This window comes from Oncorhynchus nerka, linkage group LG9a, assembly GCF_034236695.1.
Source record: "Oncorhynchus nerka isolate Pitt River linkage group LG9a, Oner_Uvic_2.0, whole genome shotgun sequence".
Taxonomy (NCBI): domain Eukaryota; kingdom Metazoa; phylum Chordata; class Actinopteri; order Salmoniformes; family Salmonidae; genus Oncorhynchus; species Oncorhynchus nerka.
This window is the reverse complement of record NC_088404.1, coordinates 41333141-41350379: the sequence shown is the minus strand read 5'-3', so window position 1 is coordinate 41350379 and position 17239 is coordinate 41333141. Positions and strand designations below refer to the sequence as shown.

General features: G+C 46.6%; 1 protein-coding gene across 3 annotated transcripts in view; it reads left to right on the top strand.

Annotated features, from left to right (window-relative positions):
* Nucleotides 1-17239, top strand: part of znf423 (zinc finger protein 423) — a 161076-nt gene that overhangs the window by 22854 nt on the left and 120983 nt on the right. For all 3 annotated transcript variants that reach the window (XM_065022612.1, XM_065022611.1, XM_029668154.2), the window contains exon 2: nt 12387-12449. In XM_065022612.1, the coding sequence (XP_064878684.1) occupies nt 12387-12449 (63 nt within the window). The remainder of the gene's footprint in view (nt 1-12386; nt 12450-17239) is intronic.

The following is a 17239-nucleotide window of genomic DNA, read 5'->3' as shown; positions in this document are numbered from 1 at the left end:
AGCCCCCTCTGTTCACACTTCCTCTGTGAACACAGCTAGCGCAGAGGAGCACCCTGGGAATTGCCATCCCTGCCATTGTGCCCACGTTGTCGTTTGATTATGGTTTGGTCGGGAATGGCAGGGCAGACAATGGGGCCCTGCATGCGTTGTGGTGAAGCTTTAGCTGCAGTGGGGGTGAGGAGACGGGGGATAGAGATGCAGATTGACTGCAGCACTCAGCTCTACACTTCCATCACTTTGATGAATGACTTATAGCTGTGTAGATATTCGTTTTTAATGGCTTGTTTTCTCAGTTATGACTACATTGTTGTTGTCTTGCTGTTAGTGGTGAGTTGGTTTAGTCCTCCCCTGTGTTAGTCCCAACGTGCCAGTCAGTGTGTCTAGCTGCAGACGGCCCTGGTTGCTGGCCTTCTAGTCAGGACTACAATGATGTTCAGCTCTCTTCACTGGCAGAGGAATCCTCTTGTATTCCAGTCGCGTGTCTTTGTGTGTTTGCGCACGATGTAGTGAGCCGCAAGAGTCGGTCTAGCACCAAGCCCTAATCCCCAACTGTGTTCGTATGTATGAATGTATATGAGAGGATGAGACAGATCGAGTGGATGAGTCTCTCTTGAGTAAATGCGTGTGTAGGAAAATGAGAGAGAGAGAGAGAGAGAGAGATATAGTGTCAGATCATGTGAGCAGGACTGTGTGTGCGAGGAGATGGGTGTCGTCAGTAGTATTGCGTGCTCCCTAGGGGGGGTTTGGTCCACCACATGCAGACTGCACTGTGCGTGTCCCCATCATTCTCCCAGCTATTAAAATCCATTAAGCCATGCAGAACAAGCCAGGCCTTTATCTTTTATTAATTATCTTGAAACCCAAGACTCTTTGTCTTTCCCTCTGCTGTGTCTGTGTAAAAGCCATTGGCTGTAGCTGAGAGGTGTGTCTGTGTAAAGCCATTGGCTGCACCTGTAGCTCGGAGGTGTGTCTGTGTAAAAGCCATTGGCTGCACCTGTATCTCAGAGGTGTGTCTGTGTGAAAGCCATTGGCTGCACCTGTAGCTCGGAGGTGTGTCTGTGTAAAAGCCATTGGCTGCACCTGTAGCTCAGAGGTGTGTCTGTGTGGTCGTAGAGGACCATTTGGTTTGAAAAGACACAAGTGCACCATCAGTAAAAAGGACAGTAATCAGCCATTCTAAATAGTCAGGCAGCCCATAGATGTTACTGTTCAGTCGGTCTGGGGTTTGTTCAGGATGCATGCTATCAGTGTAACCCTGTGCAGTATGTGAGTTGGAGAGAAGTGAACACCCAAAGGCTTCTAAAAGAGAACAGATCCTGTTGTACAAGGCTAATAGAACTAGGAAGTAGCGCACAGCTCCTGTTGTACAAGGCTAATAGAACTAGGAAGTAGAGCACAGCTCCTGTTGTACAAGGCTAATAGAACTAGGAAGTAGAGAACAGCTCCTGTTGTACAAGGCTAATAGAACTAGGAAGTAGAGAACAGCTCCTGTTGTAGAAGGCTAATAGAACTAGGAAGTAGAGCACAGCTCCTGTTGTACAAGGCTAATAGAACTAGGAAGTAGAGCACAGCTCCTGTTGTACAAGGCTAATAGAACTAGGAAGTAGAGCAAAACTTCTGTTGTACAAGGCTAATAGAACTAGGAAGTAGCGCACAGCTCCTGTTATACAAGGCTAATAGAACTAGGAAGTAGAGCACAGCTCCTGTTGTACAAGGCTAATAGAACTAGGAAGTAGAGAACAGCTCCTGTTGTACAAGGCTAATAGAACTAGGAAGTAGAGAACAGCTCCTGTTGTACAAGGCTAATAGAACTAGGAAGTAGAGCACAGCTCCTGTTGTACAAGGCTAATAGAACTAGGAAGTAGAGCACAGCTCCTGTTGTACAAGGCTAATAGAACTAGGAAGTAGAGAACAGCTCCTGTTGTACAAGGCTAATAGAACTAGGAAGTAGCGCACAGCTCCTGTACAAGGCTAATAGAACTAGGAAGTAGCGCACAGCTCCTGTTGTACAAGGCTAATAGAACTAGGAAGTAGAGCACAGCTCCTGTTATACAAGGCTAATAGAACTAGGAAGTAGCGCACAGCTCCTGTTGTACAAGGCTAATAGAACTAGGAAGTAGCGCACAGCTCCTGTTGTACAAGGCTAATAGAACTAGGAAGTAGAGAACAGCTCCTGTTGTACAAGGCTAATAGAACTAGGAAGTAGTGCACAGCTCCTGTTGTACAAGGCTAATAGAACTAGGAAGTAGAACACAGCTCCTGTTGTACAAGGCTAATAGAACTAGGAAGTAGAGAACAGCTCCTGTTGTACAAGGCTAATAGAACTAGGAAGTAGTGCACAGCTCCTGTTGTACAAGGCTAATAGAACTAGGAAGTAGCGCACAGCTCCTGTTATACAAGGCTAATAGAACTAGGAAGTAGAGCACAGCTCCTGTTGTACAAGGCTAATAGAACTAGGAAGTAGAGAACAGCTCCTGTTGTACAAGGCTAATAGAACTAGGAAGTAGAGAACAGCTCCTGTTGTACAAGGCTAATAGAACTAGGAAGTAGAGCACAGCTCCTGTTGTACAAGGCTAATAGAACTAGGAAGTAGAGCACAGCTCCTGTTGTACAAGGCTAATAGAACTAGGAAGTAGAGCACAGCTCCTGTTGTACAAGGCTAATAGAACTAGGAAGTAGAGCACAGCTCCTGTTGTGTACAAGGCTAATAGAACTAGGAAGTAGAGAACAGCTCCTGTTGTACAAGGCTAATAGAACTAGGAAGTAGAGAACAGCTCCTGTTGTACAAGGCTAATAGAACTAGGAAGTAGAGAACAGCTCCTGTTGTACAAGGCTAATAGAACTAGGAAGTAGGAGCTCCTGTTGTACAAGGCTAATAGAACTAGGAAGTAGAGCACAGCTCCTGTTGTAGAACAAGAACAGCTAATAGAACTAGGAAGTAGAGCACAGCTCCTGCTGTACAAGGCTAATAGAACTAGGAAGTAGAGAACAGCTCCTGTTGTACAAGGCTAATAGAACTAGGAAGTAGAGAACAGCTCCTGTTGTGGCTAATAGAACAAGGCAGCTCCTGTTGACAAGGCTAATAGAACTAGGAAGTAGCACAGCTCCTGTTGTACAAGGCTAATAGAACTAGGAAGTAGAGAACAGCTCCTGTACAAGGCTAATAGAACTTACAAATAGAACTAGGAAGTAGAGAACAGCTCCTGTTGTACAAGGCTAATAGAACTAGGAAGTAGAGAACAGCTCCTGTTGTACAAGGCTAATAGAACTAGGAAGTAGAGAACAGCTCCTGTTGTACAAGGCTAATAGAACTAGGAAGTAGAGAACAGCTCCTGTTGTACAAGGCTAATAGAACTAGGAAGTAGAGAACAGCTCCTGTTGTACAAGGCTAATAGAACTAGGAAGTAGAGCACAGCTCCTGTTGTACAAGGCTAATAGAACTAGGAAGTAGAGCACAGCTCCTGTTGTACAAGGCTAATAGAACTAGGGAAGTAGAGAACAGCTCCTGCTGTACAAGGCAGCTAGAGAACAGCTCCTGTACAAGGCTAATAGAACTAGGAAGTAGAGCACAGCTCCTGTTGTACAAGGCTAATAGAACTAGGAAGTAGGCTAATAGAACACAGCTCCTGTTGTACAAGGCTAATAGAACTAGGAAGTAGCGCACAGCTCCTGTTGTACAAGGCTAATAGAACTAGGAAGTAGAGAACAGCTCCTGTTGTACAAGGCTAATAGAACTAGGAAGAACAGCTCCTGTTGTACAAGGCTAATAGAACAGCACAGCTCCTGTTGTACAAGGCTAATAGAACTAGGAAGTAGAGAACAGCTCCTGTTGTACAAGGCTAATAGAACTAGGAAGTAGAGCACAGCTCCTGTTGTACAAGAACTAATAGAACTAGGAAGTAGAGAACAGCTCCTGTTGTACAAGGCTAATAGAACTAGGAAGTAGAGAACAGCTCCTGTTGTACAAGGCTAATAGAACTAGGAAGTAGAGCACAGCTCCTGTTGTACAAGGCTAATAGAACTAGGAAGTAGAGAACAGCTCCTGTTGTACAAGGCTAATAGAACTAGGAAGTAGAGAACAGCTCCTGTTGTACAAGGCTAATAGAACTAGGAAGTAGAGAACAGCTCCTGTTGTACAAGGCTAATAGAACTAGGAAGTAGAGAACAGCTCCTGTTGTACAAGGCTAATAGAACTAGGAAGTAGAGCACAGCTCCTGTTGTACAAGGCTAATAGAACTAGGAAGTAGAGAACAGCTCCTGTTGTACAAGGCTAATAGAACTAGGAAGTAGAGAACAGCTCCTGTTGTACAAGGCTAGAACTAGGAAGACACTACAAGGAAGAAGTAGAGCACAGCTCCTGTTGTACAAGGCTAATAGAACTAGGAAGTAGAGCACAGCTCCTGTTGTACAAGGCTAATAGAACTAGGAAGTAGAGAACAGCTCCTGTTGTACAAGGCTAATAGAACTAGGAAGTAGAGAACAGCTCCTGTTGTACAAGGCTAATAGAACTAGGAAGTAGAGCACAGCTCCTGTTGTACAAGGCTAATAGAACTAGGAAGTAGAGAACAGCTCCTGTTGTACAAGGCTAATAGAACTAGGAAGTAGAGAACAGCTCCTGTTGTACAAGGCTAATAGAACTAGGAAGTAGAGCACAGCTCCTGTTGTACAAGGCTAATAGAACTAGGAAGTAGAGAACAGCTGTACAAGGCTAATAGAACTAGGAACAGAGAACAGCTCCTGTTATACAAGGCTAATAGAACTAGGAAGTAGAGAACAGCTCCTGTTGTACAAGGCTAATAGAACTAGGAAGTAGAGAACAGCTCCTGTTGTACAAGGCTAATAGAACTAGGAAGTAGAGCACAGCTCCTGTTGTACAAGGCTAATAGAACTAGGAAGTAGAGAACAGCTCCTGTTGTACAAGGCTAATAGAACTAGGAAGTAGCGCACAGCTCCTGTTGTACAAGGCTAATAGAACTAGGAAGTAGAGAACAGCTCCTGTTGTACAAGGCTAATAGAACTAGGAAGTAGAGAACAGCTCCTGTTGTACAAGGCTAATAGAACTAGGAAGTAGAGAACAGCTCCTGTTGTACAAGGCTAATAGAACTAGGAAGTAGCCCACTGGAGTTTTGTAATGATTTCACCTTTTTCATGTTTATGTAAGGATGAGATGAGGGATGTATTTTCTTCTCTCTGTCTGTTTTATAAACTATGTAAAGAGATCATCTTATGTGCGGAGATCAAACCATAATTCAGTTACGATGTGTGTATGTTCCGTGTACATGAGGCCTGATTGTGTGCCTATCTGCGGACTGCGCCATTGCTGCTTGATGCAATGCAGTGTAGTGGGTGTTGTGGTAAGGGGGTATGGGAGGGTGATGCAGTGTAGTGGGTGTTGTGGTAAGGGGGTATGGGAGGGTGATGTAGTGGGTGTTGTGGTAAGGGGTATGGGAGGGTGATGCAGTGTAGTGGGTGTTGTGGTAAGGGGGTATGGGAGGGTGATGCAGTGTAGTGGGTGTTGTGGTAAGGGGGTATGGGAGGGTGATGTAGTGGGTGTTGTGGTAAGGGGGTATGGGAGGGTGATGCAGTGTAGTGGGTGTGTGGTAAGGGGGTATGGGAGGGTGATGTAGTGGGTGTTGTGGTAAGGGGGTATGGGAGGGTGATGCAGTGTAGTGGGTGTGTGGTAAGGGGGTATGGGAGGGTGATGTAGTGGGTGTGTGGTAAGGGGGGCATGGGAGGGTGATGTAGTGGGTGTTGTGGTAAGGGGTATGGGAGGGTGATGTAGTGGGTGTTGTGGTAAGGGGGCATGGGAGGGTGATGTTGTGGTAAGGGAGTATGGGAGGGTGATGTTGTAGTAAGGGGGTATGGGAGGGTGATGCAGTGTAGTGGGTGTGTGGTAAGGGGGTATGGGAGGGTGATGTAGTGGGTGTGTGGTAAGGGGGTATGGAAGGGTGATGAAGTGTAGTGGGTGTTGTGTAAGGAGGTATGGGAGGGTGATGCAGTGTAGTGGGTGTTGTGGTAAGGGGGTATGGGAGGGTGATGTAGTGGGTGTTGTGGTAAGTGGGTATGGGAGGGTGATGTAGTGGGTGTTGTGGTAAAGGGGTATGGTAGGGTGCAGGGCTGAGGCGGTGAACCTGTAACAAACTGCTGCTGCCTGCCGAGTAGGCTCCCAGGGTGTAGGGCTGCAGTTTTGTTCTTAAAGAAATGCATACACACACTCTAGTATACACATACACACACTAGTACACATGCATACATACACACACAGGCCTGTACACTCACACACACTATCGGATGCATTTAAAAATTCATACAATCACACGTGCTCTGTACAACACACACACACACACACACTCATGGACCTGCAAATAGGGGGCTGCTAATGGCTTCCAGTGGGAGATGGGGAGAGCAAGGTTTTATCCCTTAAGTGTAGAAGACTTAATCAGACAGAATGGCCGGGGGCCAGCAGCAGGACTGTGCAGCCCGCCCCTCCTGGCCAGGGGAGCGGCTCCACACACATTACGTATTCTGTGTCTACCTCTCCTGCAGACGGTTGCAGTGGAGCTGGGCCCAGGTGAGACTGCTCTCTGGTTAGGTCTGCAGAGCTCTCTCACTCACACACACTCCTTTACATGTCCTTCTGTTAGTGTTCATTATCCAATCGGCATAAAGTAGCAGCCTTTCGTCTCTCTGTCCTTTCTTTCTCTATGTGTCTAGCACTAGCCCTGTGTTCTACAGTGTATTAACAGAAGGTCTAGCCCTGTGTTCTACAGTGTATTAACAGAAGGTCTAGCCCTGCGTTCTACAGTGTATTAACAGAAGGTCTAGCCCTGCGTTCTACAGTGTATTAACAGAAGGTCTAGCCCTGTGTTCTACAGTGTATTAACAGAAGGTCTAGCCCTGTGTTCTACAGTGTATTAACAGAAGGTCTAGCCCTGCGTTCTACAGTGTATTAACAGAAGGTCTAGCCCTGCGTTCTACAGTGTATTAACAGAAGGTCTAGCCCTGTGTTCTACAGTGTATTAACAGAAGGTCTAGCCCTGCGTTCTACAGTGTATTAACAGAAGGTCTAGCCCTGCGTTCTACAGTGTATTAACAGAAGGTCTAGCCCTGTGTTCTACAGTGTATTAACAGAAGGTCTAGCCCTGTGTTCTACAGTGTATTAACAGAAGGTCTAGCCCTGCGTTCTACAGTGTATTAACAGAAGGTCTAGCCCTGTGTTCTACAGTGTATTAACAGAAGGTCTAGCCCTGCGTTCTACAGTGTATTAACAGAAGGTCTAGCCCTGCGTTCTACAGTGTATTAACAGAAGGTCTAGCCCTGCGTTCTACAGTGTATTAACAGAAGGTCTAGCCCTGCGTTCTACAGTGTATTAACAGAAGGTCTAGCCCTGCGTTCTACAGTGTATTAACAGAAGGTCTAGCCCTGTGTTCTACAGTGTATTAACAGAATGTCTAGCCCTGTGTTCTACAGTGTATTAACAGAAGGTCTATCCCTGTGTTCTACAGTGTATTAACAGAAGGTCTAGCCCTGCGTTCTACAGTGTTTTAACAGAAGGTCTAGCCCTGCGTTCTACAGTGTATTAACAGAAGGTCTAGCCCTGCGTTCTACAGTGTATTAACAGAAGGTCTAGCCCTGCGTTCTACAGTGTATTAACAGAAGGTCTTGCCCAGTGCTTCCCAAACTCTGTCCTCGGACCCCAAGGGGTGCACGTTTTTGGTTTTTGCCCTAGAACTACTACACAGCCGATTCAATTAACCAACTAGTCATCAAGCTTTGATAATTTGAATCAGCTGTGTAGTGTTAGGGTAAAAACCAAAACATGCACCCCTTTGGGTCCTAGGACAGAGTTTGGGAAGTGCTGGACGTGGCTGCAGATTCAGGCTGGCTTTACTGCCTGTACCTGAGCAGTCTCTTTGTCAATGCAAGGCCCTCCCTGGGGTAGACCGGAGCACAGTTGTTTGTGTGTGTTTGGGGTTGAATGAAGAGGCTGAGTGAGGTAGGCTCTTTGTCTGATCGGGGGTCTGGGTGTGTGCTCCGAGGTCCCCCGCACCTTGTTTGCGTTCTGTGGAAGAGCACACGCACCATTCCTTGGATAAATAAAAGGGCTCGTTTAGAAAGGGCGCGTTTGGAACACAGCGCTGTTCTCCCATCCCCCTTATGGGCACAGGGGCTTTTTGTCGGGTAAATTCACGCTCGCTGTTTGTGAGGTCCTCGAGAGTGGTCTCGTTTGATCTCTACCCTCGTGCCATTCGCTGCTACGCTGATTGCTGTGTTTCCGACAGCAACGCTACCCCAGCTACATTTGCTGGTGTGTCATGATGTTACAGCTTAACAGGGCCCAGAAATGCAAATATCAGCATGCGCTCCCACCGCCAGAGCAGCAATTAACAGAGGAATTTCAATAATATAGAAATAAATTGTGTGAAGGGTGGGTGTGTTTGTGTGTGTGTGTGTGGAGCTTTGTTTTTTTCAATCTCTTGAATAATAGTTTAAAGAGGGAGGGAGTAGGAGAGGAGCCTGCCCCTGTGATGCTGCTAGATACAGTGTGCTTCCTCTGGGAGCTAGGAGTTGTTAACCCTTCTCTACCTGGCTCAGATACTCTGGTTAACATGCAGGTATTTAGTTAACCCTTCTCTACCTGGCTCAGATACCCTGGTTAACAGGCAGGTATTTAGTTAACCCTTCTCTACCTGGCTCAGATACCCTGGTTAACAGGCAGGTATTTAGTTAACCCTTCTCTACCTGGCTCAGATACTCTGGTTAACAGGCAGGTATTTAGTTAACCCTTCTCTACCTGGCTCAGATACTCTGGTTAACAGGCAGGTATTTAGTTAACCCTTCTCTACCTGGCTCAGATACTCTAGTTAACAGGCAGGTATTTAGTTAACCCTTCTCTACCTGGCTCAGATACCCTGGTTAACAGGCAGGTATTTAGTTAACCCTTCTCTACCTGGCTCAGATACTCTGGTTAACATGCAGGTATTTAGTTAACCCTTCTCTACCTGGCTCAGATACTCTGGTTAACAGGCAGGTATTTAGTTAACCCTTCTCTACCTGGCTCAGATACTCTGGTTAACATGCAGGTATTTAGTTAACCCTTCTGCTCTCAGTATCATACTGACAGGTGTTAAGAGATGGTAGGGGACTGTTATAGTGGAACGGTCAGGGAAGACCACCAATACTGAGTACACCCAGTCTGTAACTTAGGTTCTGATTTGCGGAAATGGTCCCAGTTGGTGAAAGAGGGGCTGAACCACACCTCAGTGGTGTGTGGACTGGGAGGGGAGGAGGGCAAACGGGGATCCCATTCTGGTTGTTGAGTTCTAGGTACCGGTTTTCCATTTCTCTCACAGCCCCGGTGTGTGTTTTGGCAAAGGCTGGTCAGTGTAAGTAGGAAACAGAGGGTATCCAAGGTAACTTACTGAAACATGTTGGATTCATTAGACCCCCCCCCCCCCCCCCCGTTCCTCTCACAGGGCTGTTTTACTGTAGGTTAATGATGATGTCACAGAGCTTCTGAGGGAATTTAAAAACAGGGGAGGGACCTACTGTATATAAAGTAGTACTCTGCATATACTTCCCCTACCTTACATTCTCTCTCTGCTACATACTCCCACTCTCTCTGCCTCTGTTTAGCAGTCTCCCCCTCCACTACTCTCCTACTCTCTCTACCTCCCGCTGGCTTCAGGGTTCACATGAACAGTGCTCTGTACACATGGGACGCAGGCAGGGGGAGGACATCTGGAAATAAATAAATATATCCTCTCTGCTAATGAAGACGAGCAATTCCCCACAGTCACGCTTTTATTAGAATGGTGTTTTTATCTCTTTCTAATGATCGTTATCTTTATCTCCCCCATTCTCTTTTTTTTCTCTCTCTCTGTCTGTTTCTCTTGCTTTGTTTGGCTGCCTGGTGATCGTGGTGTGAGGTCTGTCTCTATCCTCCGCTGGCTGTATGTTTCTGGTCATATGGGCTAGGTCTCGCCCGCAGGACCAATCTCTCCGGGAAACATCTGTATCCCGTCCTGTCTGTGTCCACATCTCAAGGGCCAAGCCCCAAACCCCGGTCCGTCAGCACTGGCATTCCCCTCCTTTTCCCCGTCCCTTACCTTGCCTCTCCATAGCAACAAGACTGTGAATGGTTCAGTGTATAGTGTGAGCATCTGCATTGCCTCTGAACTCTATCCCAATGATTTCCTTCTGCATTCTTAAATGTAGTGGAATGGAATCTATGGAATCTAAATGAAGGTTAGAAAACATAATCTAGCAACATTTGGAGATAAATCATTACAGGAAAGCCCAGACCAATCAATAGGTGTCTGTAATCTCCCCCATCTCTAAATGAGTTTTTTTAAAGCCGGTAATGATCCTGTCTGCTTCCATCAGAGATGGAGGTTTCTTGTGAATTTACACCCAGTGCACTATAGCTCTGTGTGGGAGGCTGGGGCCTGGTAGTGTCCCGAGCTTCACTTGTTTTAGCTGGGGAGCTGTGTGTACAGTTGTGTGTGTGGATGGGGTTGCTGTGTGCTGTTGCCTGCAGGTAGCTGAGTGCAGTAGTACTGGGTAGTTGTGTTTGTAGAAAGAACCATCTCACCACCTCTACCCTGCTCTGCTCTCCTCTCTGCCTGACTACACTTTAATATTCCCCCTCTAATGAAGCGCTAAATGGAGGATGAGTAGAGCTTTGATTGGGTGTAATTTAGTGCTTTACCTCCTCTGCTGGGAAAGCAGTGTCTTTTAGGAATGAACAGGTCCACTGCAGGCTAGACTATTTAAAGAAGATCAACTGACTGTAGACTTTGACCGCCATTTGTATTGGATCTAGCCTGTGTTATGACACAGTGGGGTTTAGACTGTGTCCTCGTTCCTGAGAAAATGCCTCATTGGGCGTGACAAATTAGATTTTTTCCCCCAAATAGTATAATTCCTGTATATGACAGTCCAAATAGTGCCTTGAATCCCTCCCTGAGCACCTGATGTATGAGCCATAGGCTGCAGACAATACCTGGTGTTCAGTAAATGTCCTCTAGGAGGATCTAAGAGCAGTCTGGGCCCGTAACTACTACAGTCCTAATGGGACCTTGGTCCAGATCCAGCCCATAGTTTCAACCAAACACGCCTGAAGAGTGATCTCTCCTCAGAAACACCCAGAGAGAAGTAACTCTGAGTCTTCTGTACTATGGGAATACTCTATGAATGGTGAAAAGGTACTACTGAGAGACACTGCTCAAGCTGAAGCTTTGCCATTTGGCAGCTCAGACTCTCTCTCGACAGTCCTGGCTAGCTCAGGGAAGAGAAAGAGGAATAGTGAGAGATGGAGAGAGATGTTATGGTGCAGGACCAGAGTTGACCCTAGTCTTCCAGGGGCTTGGGAGCCTGCTGGGTTTTAGCTCTAGGCCATCAGCAACAAGGCCAGTCCTCTTGGAGTCTGGCCGACACACTGGTCCCAACTCTGGATATCTGGATCGCACTCATGAAATGAACATGGGATGGTTGAAGAATGGAAAACAGGGTCTGTTGCCCTTGGCTTTGTTGGGGAATATGAAATACAGTGTTTCTGGTCTGGTGAGGAGGCCACTCTGACCACCCTGCTGAGTTCTGCCTGGATAAACCAAGAGCATGAGGGGAAAATGGACTGGCCACTGCTTGGTCCAATCTGCACACGAAGAGGAGTGTGTTATTTCTTCTGGAATGGGTCTGTTAGTATTTTGGTGTGGAATAAGCTTTTTATTTTTCCTCAACTTTATTTCAACTTAGGTGGGGAATTCACACATTAACAAAAAAACTCCATCTCTACATACTAGCTCTGGGACTTTTTTTACCACCTCCTCTCGCTAATAAAGAAAACAGTTTTGACAGTTTGTTTTCGTGGCTTCTACTAGACTGTTGTTGGCCCATACCCTGGGCCATGGGGTTGAGGGGAAGGAGGGGGGGGGGGATCCTCATTGTGTCCTGACTACTGCCATTTCCTGTTTGTGTGCCAGCGGTGCTTCCTTCCTCTGCAGTGCCCAGGAAAACCTTCAACACACCTTCCTGTTCTGATCTGGTTTCTGTTGTTACATATCTCACACCTCTGAAATTAGGACATCAAAACAAGGAGAACATATTCCCAGTCACTCAGGGTAGACAGACAGACAGACAGACAGACAGACAGACAGACAGACAGACAGACAGACAGACATTGATGTTTTCTCCCATCCAACCACCCAGCTAATGAATGATTGAACACTTGTTTTGAGGTCTACCTTTTGTGTTTTTAAGGCATTGTCATGGAGATTAAGAGGAACCAACAAAATGATGTAGTCCTAAAGATACTGTATGTATTTCTAAGCATCCCTCTCTTTTGTCTTTCTCACCTCCTTCTCTCTCTCTCCCCATCTCTCTAGCGGTAGAAGAAGGCGAGTCGTCGGAGTTTGCAGGGAACTGGGATTCCTCGTCTGTCCAAACAGGTATCCGCTTTGTTATTCGGAAGTGTGCAGCCTGCCAGGCAGCTGTCAGATCTGCGACACAGATTAGATTCTATATGTCACATTCCAGGTCCACCGCCAGACTACCCACTGAATCAGAATCTTTAATATCAATTCCACATGGCCCAGAATGTTCTGCTCTGAGGGAGAGGGGGATGAGAGAGGGAGATATGGCATGAGGGAGAGAGAGCTTTTCACAGGACGCTAATGTCCAGGCCTGCATGTGAGAGCAGACAGGACTCTGGGGCTCCAGCAGTCTCACATCCTGTTTGAGGTTTTGGTGGTAAAGTAGCTGCACTGAATCAACTCCCCTGTCCTCCCTCCCTCCCAGCCTGCTTTACCCAGCTATTCACATAGGGCCTATAGCACAGCAGTGGGATGGGTTCCTGATGGGCCCAAATAGCATCATGGTGATTGCAATCAAGTTCATTTGTTAAGGATTCCATTTGATTAATGTATGGCACCCACTTCAATGTTCTTTACATGCAGTGCAGACCCACAGTCACAGCCATGGAGTCATTGGTATGGCTGTACCTGGAGATGATGCAGCAGATAAATGGACCCATTTTTACAGAACACGGTATGAGGATGGTGACTGACTGATTATGGTGACATGTTGGCCTCTAGTCTTTGAGTCAGCCCAACATTATGAAGGAGAATATTTATTCTGTTATTTTACAGCAGTGAGAGATAAGAGAGCTGAATGTTCTTTATCTAAACGGTGCTCTCTCTCTCTGCCCTCCTTCTCTCCCTCCCTCACTCTGTCAGTTCTTCTGGGAGGGGGAATTGGAAAGTGAGGCCCTGAGGGTGTGATGAGGCAGGGGTTTCTGGTGGGGGGGTTGGGGGGTGCTGACTGAGGTCCTGGGTGGCTGGAAAGTGCTTTATGTGTGAGATACAGCAGGAAGGGGAGTCCCAGTGCTCTCACTAGCTCTGCTCTCTTCCTCCCTGCTGTTTCTCTTCACCTCTTCCCCACACACACACAGACAATCTCGCTCTATCATTCTCTCTCTTGTGTTTGTTTGTGCTCCTGTGTTCAGGCTCAGGGGGGCTGCCCGCCATTTCTTATTTAAAAATCTAAAAAACCTTCCTTCCCTTTATTCCCTGGGAGATGATGTCGACAAGGACACTGGCAGGCTTTTGCTGGTATTAAATTCAAATATTTTTCCTTCCCTTCTCTGGAAAATGTGTGTCGAGTTTGGAAAGAGCAGCGGGGGGGGTTGAGGACGAGCCCCCACCCCCACCCCCCACCCTGAGGGCCCCTTTGGTCTGTCCCACAGGAGGTGCCTGCCTACCCCCTCCTCTCCACATCCCACCCTCCACCCCAGCCTCCTTGAGACAGAAAAACAACACATCCCTCCCTGGCCCAGAGGGGGAGAAACGGAAAAGAGAAAAGACAGAAAATGAGCCAGGTCTGACACTGTAGACCAAGAGAGGGAGAGGGTGGAAAGCATGGAGAGGACGAGTGAGATTGAGTGAGGAAGCGAGAGGGGGGGGTTTGGATAGTAGTACAGACGTTTGTCATTTCTGTGGAAGGAGGAGGAGGGGCCGTCAGTGGTGATGTTTTAATAAGTGCCACTAGAGCTGTGGAGTTCAGCCTTGTTTTGCTGGCTTCCTGTTGGAAAGACCCCACTGCTTCACTGTCTGATAGAGATCACCAGGGTTAAGCACACAACACATGCTCAAATCAAATTGTATTTGTCACATACTTCATAAACAACAGGTGTGGACAAACAACGAAATGCTTACAGGCCATTCGCAACAATGCAGAGAGAAAAACATGGAGAAATAATAGAAAAGTAATAACAGGTAAAAAATAAATACACAATGAGTAGTGATAACTTGGCTATATACACGCTATGCTACAGTCAGAATTTTTGCGAGGTGACGGTTTCTCCATGACCTCTTACATACACAATCAATGCAGACACACACACACTGCACCCTGTCCATGTGGACTGTGATTCATGGTGGAAAAAGTAGTCTCATATCCCTGAGCAAAGGGCCGATAAGGGGCTGTAATGGAGCTGAATTAGATTATTTCATTCATTTCCTCCCACAGCCATTGGCTGGCCGTTGCATCAGCGACACCAATGAGAAGGACCCCCGGCCCTGTCATTACACCATTGGGCTGTGGCTGTTGTCTGTGACCTCACTACTGAACAATATGGTGTTCTCGCTATAGGAACAGTATGGTGTTCTCGCTATAGGAACAGAATGCTGTTCTCGCTATAGGAACAGTATGGTGTTCTCGCTATAGCAACAGTATGGTGTTCTCGCTATAGCAACAGTATGGTGTTCTCGCTATAGCAACAGTATGGTGTTCTCGCTATAGGAACAGTATGGTGTTCTCGCTATAGCAACAGTATGGTGTTCTCGCTATAGGAACAGTATGGTGTTCTCGCTATAGGAACAGTATGGTGTTCTCGCTATAGGAACAGTATGGTGTTCTCGCTATAGGAACAGTATGGTGTTCTCGCTATAGGAACAGTATGGTGTTCTCGCTATATGAACAGTATGGTGTTCTCGCTATAGGAACAGTATGGTGTTCTCGCTATAGGAACAGTATGGTGTTCTCTCTATAGGAACAGTATGGTGTTCTCTCTATAGGAACAGTATGGTGTTCTCGCTATAGGAACAGTATGGTGTTCTCGCTATAGGAACAGAATGCTGTTCTCGCTATAGGAACAGTATGGTGTTCTCGCTATAGGAACAGTATGGTGTTCTCGCTATAGGAACAGTATGGTTTTCTCGCTATAGGAACAGAATGCTGTTCTCGCTATAGGAAAAGTATGGTGTTCTCGCTATAGGAACAGTATGGTGTTCTCGCTATAGGAACAGTATGGTGTTCTCGCTATAGGAACAGAATGCTGTTCTCGCTATAGGAACAGTATGGTGTTCTCGCTATAGGAACAGTATGGTGTTCTCGCTATAGGAACAGAATGGTGTTCTCGCTATAGGAACAGTACGGTGTTCTCGCTATAGGAACAGAATGGTGTTCTCGCTATAGGAACAGTATGGTGTTCTCGCTATAGGAACAGTACGCTGTTCTCTCTATAGGAACAGTACGGTGTTCTCGCTATAGGAACAGAATGCTGTTCTCGCTATAGGAACAGTATGGTGTTCTCGCTATAGGAACAGTATGGTGTTCTCGCTATAGGAACAGTATGGTGTTCTCGCTATAGGAACAGTATGGTGTTCTCGCTATAGGAACAGTATGGTGTTCTCGCTATAGGAACAGAATGCTCTTCTCGCTATAGGAACAGAATGATGTTCTCGCTATAGGAACAGAATGCTGTAAGGACAGTGCAGCAGACAGAGATGCTAAATGAGATGCTAAGCTAACATTACAGGCACCAAAGGCATAAGCTTCACAACACATCCACCCATTTTTAGAAGAAGAAAGTTTCTAGAAATACTTTTGTTATTGAAAACATATCAGACTTCCAATCCAACAGTCAGGGATTCAATTAGTTTAAAAAACCACGTGTGCTGTAATTTGGAGGATGTTTCCACGATAGTTTGAAGGTTTTGTGCGTTGTTTGTGTGTTATGTCTGTGTATTTGTTGGGTTATAGTGTGTGTGTTGTTTTGATTCCAGGATGTCCCTTTAACAGTGTGTGTTGGTTCACTCCACTGTCTCTCTCTCTCTCTGCAAAGTGAGATGTCAGTCAGTCTCGTGGCTGTGCACGCTTTCAGTCCCCTCCGGGCTCCAACCTGAGTGTGCGCCAGTCGTCCGGGGGAAAGAATGTACTGGTTTTATTTTTCCCCTTGAAAGGAGGGAGGAGAAAGAGGAGGAGGAGAATAAGATATTACAAGGGGCAGACTGAGACACAGGAGGACGGCCCTCCTTTCTGTCCTCGCTAACTAATGTATGGACATCTTGATGATGTAGACTAGAGGACAGTTTGAAAAAGAGGACACGTGTCTCTCTCTCGTTCTCTCATTTGTCTCCCTCTTCCTTTTTTCTCTCGCCATCTCCCTATATAAACCTCTGGAGGTCCATAATATATTTTTTAATTTCCCCAAGGCAACGACAGGAAAACAGTTTTAATGTGCGAGGAGGAGGTGTGTGCTAGCGTGTGTGTGTGAAGCCACGGGCTGGAACAGGTGATGGCATTGGTGAGCAGCTGTCAGGCTGTTTGTGTGTGATTTAATTCGCTCCCTTCCATGACACTCCTTTTGGTTTTCATCAGCCTCTCTGGGTGGAGGGGCTGGTGTTGGGTGCTGCGCTCCCCTGCCTCCCTGCCTCTCTGGGGGTAGAGACACACTGAGCCTGGTACACAGTGCTTCTGCTGGCTCCCTGGGGGGAGCCCCGTATTTTGAAAAAAAAAGTTGGCAGAGGACAGGGGAGCTGTGGAGAGAGGCCTGTTTTAAATAGGTCCCCCTGTTTACTGGGAGAAGGAGAGGGCTCCCCAGAGAGACGGGGGGGGCTGCGTCCGGCTGCACCTGCTCAGCCTGTGTCTGTGTCCCCAGTCCTTTTGTTAGTACCCATACTGGACGCACCTGACGGCCTAGAGGCCAGTTCAGGAGGTTCACAGATTCATACAACATTGTACAAATGGTAAATAACCATTCTCACACTGTAAACCCAGTGAACCTCCCATGGTGATTAGCGGTGGCTATTTTAAGGGCACAAAGTGTTACATTTTTTCCTGAACAGTGAGAGCCACATGCCTTGGTCACATGTTTTTTTCACTCCATAAATAGTTTTGACCTTCTTTTTGAAACATTTACCAGGCATAGTGAATACGGAAGTCGGAAGTTTACAAGTTT